The sequence below is a fragment of the Sceloporus undulatus genome, chromosome 7, assembly GCF_019175285.1.
Source record: "Sceloporus undulatus isolate JIND9_A2432 ecotype Alabama chromosome 7, SceUnd_v1.1, whole genome shotgun sequence".
NCBI lineage: Eukaryota > Metazoa > Chordata > Lepidosauria > Squamata > Phrynosomatidae > Sceloporus > Sceloporus undulatus.
In genome coordinates, this window is record NC_056528.1 from 9,403,075 (window position 1) to 9,414,074 (window position 11,000).

At 45.2% G+C, this 11,000-nt stretch overlaps 1 protein-coding gene across 1 annotated transcript; it reads left to right on the forward strand.

Annotated features, from left to right (window-relative positions):
• The first annotated feature begins 4,353 nt into the window (after nucleotides 1–4,353).
• LOC121937311 (arylacetamide deacetylase-like 4) lies at nucleotides 4,354–9,182 on the forward strand. The gene is made up of 4 exons (XM_042480418.1): nucleotides 4,354–4,527; nucleotides 5,760–5,976; nucleotides 7,205–7,268; nucleotides 8,429–9,182. The coding sequence occupies exons 1-4, from the start codon at nucleotides 4,354–4,356 to the stop codon at nucleotides 9,180–9,182; spliced, it is 1,209 nt and encodes a 402-aa protein (XP_042336352.1).
• The last annotated feature ends 1,818 nt before the right edge of the window (nucleotides 9,183–11,000 follow it).

Sequence of the window (11,000 nt, forward strand, 5' to 3'; positions counted from 1 at the left end):
TTGTGTGTGTTTTTATAAACAGTGCCGTAACCGACTGATTTCCCTCTTATGGAGATACAAGCCGGGCTGCCCTGAATCATTTTGCATGAAAGTGCTGTTGCAAGAAAAATGCATGTTGGTTGCAAATGTTTCGTCACTTGCAGTTAAAATTAGAGAGAGCGGACTACTAAAAAGGGGTCTGACTAATGGATCTCTATCCTAACGCTATAATTTTGTAATTAAGACAATCCCTGTTGTTGCAACCCAATCCGACAATATAGCATAAAAAGTCTTTAAGCAGAGGTCTTTAAACAGAGGCTGGATGGCCATCTGTCATTGGGGATGCTTTGTTTGAGAGTTCCTGCATGGCAAAATGGTGTTGGCCTTCAGGGTCTCTTCCAACTCTATGGTGGGTTACATACCGCCATTTGGGACGTCCTCAGGGCATCCCAGTTTAAAAAAGGGGCGTCTCTTCTAGACACCCCTACTCCTGTTACGGACTCTGTCTGTAACAAATGGTGGCGGCTGTTTCACACGGCCACCGCCATCTTGACGTAACGGAAGCTCTGCGTCTGCACGTCACGCCCTGGAAATGACGCCACTTCTGGGGAGCAAGAAGGAACACGATTTTCGCTCTCCTTCTTGGCAGCGTCCAGGAACTACGCTGTTTGGCTGCTGCGGTTCCCGGACGCTGCAACCGGCGGCGGCACAAGACGGCCCCTTCTGGGCCGTCTGTAACACACCTATGATTCTATTATTCTATGATTCTATGATTCTATGATTTATTATTATTAATTATTATTATTATTTCATTTATATCCTGCCTTTCTCCTCCCGGAAGAACCCAAGGCGGCTCACAAATAAAACCTGTTTAAAAAATTGAAACAATTAAAACATCTATATATAAAATCACATAAAATATATACAATAAAATATAATATAAACCTTTCCATTTATATTACATATGGCATTGGTTTCATGCGATCTGTAATCTTTCCATTGATATGTTCTAAGTTAGTGTATGTTTTGACGGCTCTGCTGACCGTAAATAAAGATGGTCATTGTCACCTATCTGTTTTGTCACTGATCAAAACAGAAACACTATGAGGTACTAGCAAAGAAAAGGACGAACATCCGGAGACAAAAAAGAGTGAATGTCTGGATTTAGAGACTCATGGCTTCAGTTAAAGGATGGCATCTAACTTCACCCATCCACCGCTTTGAGTACAGCTTCTTCTTTTTCTGATCAAGAAGCCGTTAATACTCACATATAATTCGCTGAAGCGATTCGGAGAGGGAAGACCACACGCTAGACCCGTTTGCCCATCTCTTTTTGACACTGATGTTTTCTGCATCTTTTTGGATAAATCGATTCGGCGCAAGTGTGAACCAAATGGGGATCGGAATCGATTTAAGTTTTCCCTTCGGACGGCTGGAGCGGGTCCATTTTGTACTGATTCACTCGTGAATGTGAACTACAAGTGGGTTATTTTACAGGGAAAAAATGCAATCGGGGCAAATGTAGTGGGGACCTCGCTCTGCTGTTGAATTGATCCATCGATTTGGATCGCAGGGGGAAGGAGGCCCTAGGTTATCTGCTCATGTGGACTATATCAGGAAAGATAAGAGGTTTTCTCAACACATCACATAGTTAAACTATGAAATTTCCTTCCATGAGGAAGAGTGATGGTTACCAACTTTGGTGACTTCCGAAAGGCATTAGGCAAGTTCATGGAGGATAAAGTTATGAATGGCTGCCCATTGTGCTGCCTCCAGGATCAAAGGTGGCCTTGGTGTGACTAACACTCATTAGAGTACAATAGCAAAGGATGGTTGTTGTTCTCATTTCCTACTTATGGGCTTCCCAGAGGCAGTTATTTGGACGCTGGAGAAAACAGAATCCTTGGTCTGAATCCTGATCTGAATCCTTGGTCTGAACCTTGATCTGAATCCTTGGTCACAACCTTGATCTGAATCCTTGGTCTGAACCTTGATCTGAACATTGATCTTGAATCCTTGGTCTCAACCTTGATCTGAATCCTTGGTCTGAACCTTGATCTTGAATCCTGGGTCTGGACCTTGATCTGAATCCTTGGTCTGAACCTTGATCTGAATCCTTGGTCTGAACCTTGATCTGAACCCTTGGTCTGGACCTTGATCTGAATCCTTGGCCTGAATCTTGATCTGAATCCTTGGCCTCACCCTTGATCTGAATGCTTGGCCTGAACCTTGATCTGAATCCTTGGTCTGAACCTTGATCTGAATCCTTGGTCTGGACCTTGATCTGAATCCTTGGTCTGGACCGTGATCTGAATCCTTGGTCTGAACCTTGATCTGAATCCTTAGTCTGGACCTTGATCTGAATCCTTGGTCTGAACCTTGATCTGAATCCTTGTTCTGAACCGTCATCTGAATTCTTGTTCTGAACCATGATCAGAATCCTTGGTCTCAATCTTGATCTGAATTGTTGGTCTGGACCTTGATCTGAATCCTTGGTCTAAACCTTGATCTGAATCATTGGTCTGAACATATATACTTACCGTCTACTTTTTATCTTCAATTAAGGCAAAACCTGATAGGTCTTTCTTGAAATTCTCAGAAATTCTCATATATATATATAATTTTTATTAAGCACATAAATCCACATAAGTAAAATAACATTATTGAAACAAAAGGCACACATAGAAAAGAAAACAGTAAGTGCTCAACGTGAAATGCACAACTGTTGTTGTTGTGTGCCTGAGGGTCACCTTAAGTTGGAAACAACTTGGGAACTGTCTCACAATGTTGGTATTCTGCAGAAAGATGATGAAGCAGAACTATGCATTACCTGACCTTTGATTAGCTCAGTTTTATTAACAGGAATCTATTTCTCTTTATGCGCTGGGTGTGATGGAATAGAGAATCAGCAGATTCTTCCAATGGATTGTATTTTCATTAAGGAGAAAATTAATCAGCAACACACACACTCATGCATATACTTAGGACTTCATTCGGGAATGAGGCACTCGCTAGAAGGAGCTCCATTTTGGAACTTTCTCTCGTGCCGCAGTTAGGCTGCCATAAACGGCCTGGGGCGTCACGAACATGTCATGCCTGTGTTGCGCCGTTTGGATGCGGCGCAGCCATGACGTCACAATGGCGGTGCCTGTGTGCACAGGGTGTCGCCATTATTGCGCACTCCGTATGTGCTAGGGTGAGGGACCGTGTGGTTGCCGTGTGGTCCCGTAACCCTAGCACGGCGCCAGCATGCCGCATTGGGCCCATCTGTGCCAGGCCTTTGATATGGCTAGGTCTGTTTAATGTCTCCGTTTTGGCCAGGAATCCTGGGTCTTCCTGCCTGGAAAGGATGCGAATGATTCCTGGTTGTGACGCCTATCTCGCTGCTTTGATCTATCTTTTAGCGAGGTGCCCACAAGGTCTCTCTGCCTTGCTCTATGGCTGCCATGGTGGCTCTCATCTACAGCTCCGCATAGTGTCATAGAAGAGAAACATGCACACCCAAAAATCATGGCAAACTCATGGCCCTTTTCTCATAATACATATAATTGTGGTTGTGTGCCTTAAGTCATTTCCAGTGTATGGAGACCCTAAAGCAAACTTATCATGGGGTTTCCTGAGGCTGGGAGTGTGTGACTGGCCTAAGGTCATCCAGTAGGTTTCCATGGCTTAACTGGGAACTGAACTCTGATCTCCACAGTTGTAATCCAGCACTTAAACCACACAAATTACATCACACTGGCTTTCAACAGAAATGCAAAACACATAGAGAGAGAGAGAGAGAGAGAGAGAGAGAGAATCACTCCATAGACAACCACCCCTCAACTGGAAACCTTTAACTCAAACTATGTAAACATCCCATATGCCATTTCCAAGTTATGCTTCTACTGTAAGCGGATTGCTATTATCTCTGTGTTATTTTGTGAAACCTCAAACGGATAAATCCCCCCAAGGAATGGGTAAACATGTCCCCATCTTTCCCAATCCCATTCTTCACGGTTGCTTGGGTGTGCGCACACATATCCTTACAAACACAACACAAAGAGAAAAACCAGGTTTGAGGTCTTGCTTCAGTTTGAACCTAAGCTGACTTTGGTTGGTGCTCCTGGAAATGTGTCTTCATGTATGACGCCACCTAATCTGGCAGTCCTTTAAATTGTATGAGCGCTGACACTGTACCTGATGGTTAAGTAAGCATTAAGATGCCAAAATCTGACTAATATGTGGTGCGACAGGTTTCATCTCAATTCATCTTCTTTTTACATTTTAATTTAGACTTGCGACAGATGTGGGCAGTAACACATTATTGAATGGCTGCCTAAAAAGAAACATTGGTAGCCTCCTGAAACAAACATCCCAGGGCGAGGTGGACAGATGGATTTCCTTTGGGTCCTTATGGTCTTTGGGACCATATTATTCCTTGGTCTTTCTCTGCTTGCCATATGGGCCGTTTATTTCCATCTCTCCAATACGGATATCCCTCCTAAGGTCTCCCAGCCCTTCAAGCTGAGAGTCTTACATTGCCTATTGATCATGCTATTCGGTCTGGTAAGTTTCGATCATTTCCTCATGTTTCCTTTTCTCTAGGAAAGCCCAGTCTGCGGAAGAGATGGTCTTTAAGGAAGGTGGAAAAGACACGGGACGGGTGCAATTTTTGTGCATCAACTATATGATTGGGTCGATGGGTTTTCCCCATCAATGAAAAGGGACAGGGATAGCCTTGGGAGACTTAGGAGCTACAGGTCGGAGGCGACGTCGTGTGATAAGTCTCGCCAAAGGCACTATTTTACGACTATAATTGTGGTTTGAATGCCACGTGTGATAATCTGCCCAGATAGTGGTAAAGCACTGAGGCGCTATTGCATACTTTACTAAGGCAGGTGGAAAAAAGCATTTGGACAGTATAGAAGAAGGCTATAGAACGAAGGGCAAGAAATGGGAAAGAGGATTCTTTGGTACCTCTGGAAAGGGTCCTTAGATTAAAACATGGAAAGGGAGAGGGAGAACAGATGGCTTCCTTTGATACGTTATGTACAGACCTAAGCAGTAACTGATGCACTTCTGCTACTTGGTGATGTTTTCTCTCATTGCATGGTCTGGCTAAAACCTGCAAGCGTTTGCCAGTTTTTGCAGGCATTCAGATTGGTATGGTGGCACTGGTAATTTATTCAGGATGGCACCTTCCTAAATGGTTACAACAAAGAAATGAGGCACCTCATCAAATGAGAAGTGAAAGGTGCTATAGATTTCTAGGATAATCCTTTGAAATCAGATGAATCTCTAGCCCTGAACCAAATCAGGCTCGCTCTCTGGACCTCTGGGGCTGCATCCGCACTGCAGAAACAATCCATTTGGGCACCACTTTAACTACCCTGGCTCAGTGCCATAGCATCCTGGGAACTGCGATTTGTTATGGCATCAGAGCTCTCCGACAGAGAAGGCTAAAGGTCTCACAAAACTACAGATCTCATTGCATTGGGCCATGGCAGTTTTAAAAGGATGTCAAGCTGGGGGTATTTCTGCATCGCGGATACAGCCTGGGTCCCTCCACATCCAAACTGCTAACAGTTTGGAGTGATCCCATTTAGATGCAGTCTGCTTTGAAACAGTCAAATGAGATGAGAAAAGAAGTATGGTCTAAGAGGAGAGTTCCCGGGTTAAAATTTAAATTTAAATGTGTAAATGTACAGTTATCATCATCACAGGCATCTTCAGAATAAGTATATTCAGCGATGTTGTTTAATCCCATAGGTACTGGTTAGCTCTGTCCTTTCCTACAGGTCGCTGTCTTAAAGAAAATGCGCCTCTCCAATGGCTATGACATTTTGAGGTCAGTAATGGACGGCATCCCACCTGGGAAAGATCCTCACCTCTCCATCACGAATTTGATTTTGGATGGCCTTCCCGTGAGGATGTATCAGCCGAGAAGTCCGTGCGACGGACGAAGGAGAGGAATCTTGTACTTCCATGGTGGCATCGGATTATACGGAAGCGTGGGTAAGGAACCAAAATGATACACTGGAGCACATGAAGAGAACATGGATGGGCATAAAATCATGGGCAGATTACACCCAGCAGAACGTTACCAGCTTTGGTAAAAGCAACACACCTTTTTGTGGAGGTGCATGGATGACATTTACTACTTGTAGGAAGTGACAGGAGAATCAGAACTTGCTGGTTAAGGGCACTGGTTGGTGCATGAGGAAAAACACAGCACTGTGCCTTACGCAGAAGCAGCAGGCAGGAATTCTTTAGGCGCATGTTGTTGCTTCCTAATGCAACAGCCCTTTAGTACGGTTCCTCATGTTGTGGTGGCCCCCAACCACAAAATTGCGGTGTCTTGGTTCCTAAGACAATTGGAAATATGTGCTTTTTGATGGTCTTAGGGGACCCCTGTGAAAGGGTCATTCAACCCCCAAAGGGGTTGCGACCTACAGTTTGGGAACCACTGATGTAGAGCCAGGATTGGAGAAGCTGCACCTGTAGGATTTCTGCAGGCGCAGTGCCTAGAGACTATTGCACTTTTCATGGTTGAATCAAGCAGACGTTTATTGGCTGGGGCAACTGTTCTCCTGATCACCAGCCCAAGCCCAAAAACAAGGCAGAGAAAGAATGTAGAAGAGAGCAGATCTTGAGAGTGGGCCTAGTTTGTAAGGGTTTACAACCTGAACCAGTGTGATGTGGTGCTTTGAGCGCTGGGCTACAACTCCAGAGTCCAGGGTTCGATTCCCTACTCAGCTATGGAAACCCATAGGGTGGCCTTGGGCAAGACACACACTCTCAGCCCCAGAAAACCCCATAATAGGGTCACTTTAAGGTTGCCGCACATTGGAAATGATTCGAAGGCACACAACAACAACAGTTTCATGGTAATGCTACATTATTATAGGGTTGCCACACGTTGGAAATGATTGGAAGGCACACAACAACAGCAACAATGCTAATGCTACATCATTCCAACATTGCTAGACACTTCCCAAGTTGTCTCCGGTTTAGGATTCTGTGCGTCACCATTGAAATCCATTGGCTGTCCTTGGGCGAGTCACACAACCTGAGCCCTAGAAAACCTTGTGATAGATTTGCCTTAGGGTTGCCATCAGTCAAAAACAACTCGAAGCAACATAACAAAAAACAACCAACCTGCTGGAAACGTTTCACCCAAGGTATGGGTGGCATATTCTTTTTGTTAAGCATATATAAATAATCCTATTAATTTCCCTCCTAGATGCTTATGAAAGAGTGTGCCGGCACATTGCAAAGAACAGCAATTCCCTCGTGGCCTCTGTTGAGTAAGTGGCAACGTTTGCATGTGAAGGATCGAGAAATACATTTCTTATTGTAGGCCATCAAAAGCAAAGTCAAACTACTTGGGCGGATAAGCAGAGACGACAGCAATGACAACAGCAACAAACAAGAAAATGAAGACTTGGACTGCTGCCATAATGAAGGATGAATGCAGTTTGACACCACTTTCATTGCCCTGGGAAGATGAGATTTGTAGTTTGGGGTGGCACAAGAGCACACTGACAGACAAAACTATAAATCCCAGGACTCCATAGCATTGAGCCGTGACAATTAAGGCGGTGTCAAACTAAATTAATTCTGTAGTAGAGGCCTTTGTGGCGCCCTTGCCATGTGCGAGGGTTGCCTAGTGGGCAGAGCACCAACACGCCCGGCAACCCTCGCACATGATGAGGGCACCACAGCTGTGGCGCGCCCACCAGACAGGGCACAGAATGGTGACATCACAGCTGTGTCGCTTCCAGACAGGGCGGTACAGCTGTGACAGCACCGCTTCAGCTCTGGTGCTTTGTAGCATTACAGCAGCGCCACAAAAAGGAGCTGCTTCCAAGTGCTCCTTTTTGGCACCACAGCAGCGCTGCTCAGTTTGGTGGCCAATAACAACCGCAACAAATAAACAAACAAGAAAGTAGACTTGTTCCTCCATATTCATTAGGATAAGGGGCACAAGACCCCCGTGAATATGGAAAAACTGCAAATAACAAAGACCTCATGTTTTTTCCTGACATCTCTGTAGGAATCTCTCGGTCCTCCAGTGCAACTCTGTGGTCAATGTCCAGCAGACACTGACCATAGAACTGCATTGGAGGAGATACAAAGGTCTAGTAGAGTATCCTCTCTAAGAATCTCTAAGTCCTCCGGTGCAACTCTGTGGTCAACGTCCAACAAACACTGACCATAGAACTGCGCCAGAGGAGCTACAAAGGCCTAGTAGAGTGTTCCCTCTGGGAATCTCTAGGTCTTTCAGTGCAACTTTTGGTTAAAGTTGACCATAGAGTTGCACTGGAGGACTTAGATAGCCCTAGAGAGAACATATTAATCAAATCCATGAATAATCAAATCTGCCAATATCAACCACAAAAATGGAGGGATGACTGTAGTTCTGAGATAGCTACGAAATGATGCTATGCCTGCATCTTTCTTTCAGGTATCGTTTGGCACCAACGAATCCTTACCCAACCCAGTTCTTGGACTGTCTTAAGGCCGCAGTACATTTCCTGAAGAACGTGGAGGACTTTGGAGTCGATCCTGCCTCAGTCATCATTTGTGGAGACAGCAGCGGAGGCACACTTGCGGCTGCCGTTTGTCAGAGCCTGGTGTCCAGACCAGATCTTCCCAAAGTCCGCAGCCAGATCCTGATCTACCCTTTCCTCCAGGGGATCGACTTCAACCTGCCTTCCTATCAGAGAAACGGCCGCATGCCCCTTTTGAGCCAAAGACACGTGGTGGAATTTGGTCTCCAGTATCTTCAGAAGGATTTGGCATTGACATCAAAGGCTCTGAAAGGCTTTCACATGTCTAAGGAGAAGAGACTGAAGTACGGCAAGTGGCTTTGGCCGGAGAAGAAACCGGAAGAGCTTGAATGTGAGGATGATGCCCCGACTTGGCCAGAGGAATCGGCGGATGAGGTCTTTGAGCCCACGTTTTCCCCACTTATAGCTGAAGACGCTGTGATCCGACAGCTCCCCGAAATGTATATCCTAACCTGCACAGCTGATGTGTTCATGGATGATGGGTGTTTGTATAAGAAGCGGTTAGAGGATAACGGGGTTAAAGTCACGTGGTACCAACTTGAAGATGGGTTCCACGGGGTTGTATATTTTATTGACCACTGCCTTTTCTCCTTTGCAGGCGCTCGGCTAGGCTTAGACAGCATAGTAGACTACATCAAAAGTTTGTAAGACAGAGTGGTGACGGTTTGAGTGTTGGACTAGGACACTGAAAGATGAGGGTTTGAATCTTGGCTTGGCCATGGAAACCCATTGGGAGACCTTGGGCAAGTCTTATTCTCTCAGCCTCAGAGGATGGCAATGGCAAGTCCTCTCTTGACTAATCTTGCCAAGGAAGCCCTATGATAGGTTAACCTTAGCGTTGCCATAAATTAGAAATGAATTGAAGGCACACAACAACAACAACAACAACAACAATAACAACGTCCAAATGCAACTACATGGGTACCAATTTCAGATCAGCTCATGGCATACGCTCAGCTTGTAACCATCGCCAGAGATCCCACAGTGAGAAGACTAAGCATAACATCACACCCTCACAAGGTTATGCAAGGGTACCTCATTTGTGTATGGCAGCACCACATATACATAGCACCCATAAACCGCAAGGAACATCCATGTTCAAGATGAGCTCGAGGGGCGATAAGTATCAGTGAGAAATGGTAATGCATGCCTCCTCCACTTCTGCAACGTTGAATGGCAGGCGGCTGTTTTGCATTGAACAAAAATGTCCAAATGTTTCCATTGAGGAACTAATGCATGTGTGAGATACTAAAAGGATTCTCCCCAGTGTGTGTGTGAGTGTGAGTGTGTGTGAGAGACACTGAAGCTGAGGGCACCATATCAGTGTAGAACAAATCCCGAGACCGTCTTCTCTTTATGACTCTTTATGACTTTCCCCTCAATTCACTTAGCCTTTCATAGAGGAAAGACCGGCTTCTGTCATGGATTGAGTGAATTTTTCAGCTACTCTCGAGCAGCTAATAGTCAGGCAAAAATGTTGTTGGGGAAGCAAATACTCAACTTTGACTTCGCTGGACGCACAATCGCCACATTCCAGATCGTTTGCTGAAAGCAATGGTTAGATTCCTCCTGAACACCAGCCAACCTTTTGTTCTCATATATATAGGCCCAGTACAAGTCCAGGCTCTAGGCATCCGGTTTTCCTGTGTGGCGTCCCTCCGCCCCAAAAAGAACCCAGAAAAATCGGGTTCTTCTTGGAATGCCGCGATCACGTCATGAGTGCGCCATTGGTGCACTCGTGACATAAGCAGCGCAGAGGGACGTCTATACACTGTGCATCACTTACGTCACGATGGCGGCCCCTGTATGGATGGGAGGCTGCCATGATGCCAGTGGCCACATGTCCTAAAGTTCCAGAGTGTGCGGTTGTTGCGCACTCCGGAACCCTAGAATTGACCGGAGGATGGCACTTCCTGCCCTTCTGTCCCAGGCCATAGTTGTCTATACAGTGAAGGGCCTACTCTGTAAGCAACATCCTCACAAGAGATTCATTCACCCCGACATCTCCATCTTTACAGTGGGTTTAACAGAAGACCTCATGACCACCCCAAAAAGCCTCACTGGACCTTTGCCTTCTGTTGTTGTTGCGTACGCTCAAGTCTTTTCCAAATTATGGTGACCATAAGTTGAACCTATCATGAATTTTTATTTGCAATATTCACTTGGAAGGGGCTTGCCATTGACTTTCCAGAGACTGTGGTTGTTGTCTCTTCTTTCTCTTATCATTTATCTTAAAAAATTACATCTCTAGTTAGTTGAGGAATTCTGTGAAATTAAAACACTTCTCACAGTTTTGTTGCCTTTTGCTTGGTCTAATAAAGGCATTGCTCCATTGTGTATATGTATATATATATATTTATATGTATATATATTTTACTCATGGACAGAAAGGGCATTTGCTTTGGTATTTTAGGAGCCTCCTCTGTCTAAAGGCAACATATCTCCCAACTTGAGCATGGTCCGAAA

What these genes read in the sequence shown, in the direction of transcription:
- LOC121937311 (XM_042480418.1), top strand. Translation starts at nt 4,354, where the DNA reads ATGGATTTCCTTTGGGTCCTTATGGTCTTTGGGACCATATTATTCCTT. An exon ending in TGATCATGCTATTCGGTCTG is followed by an intron (nt 4,528 to 5,759) that starts GTAAGTTTCGAT and finishes CCTTTCCTACAG; the next exon opens with GTCGCTGTCTTAAAGAAAAT. An exon ending in TCCCTCGTGGCCTCTGTTGA is followed by an intron (nt 7,269 to 8,428) that starts GTAAGTGGCAAC and finishes TCTTTCTTTCAG; the next exon opens with GTATCGTTTGGCACCAACGA.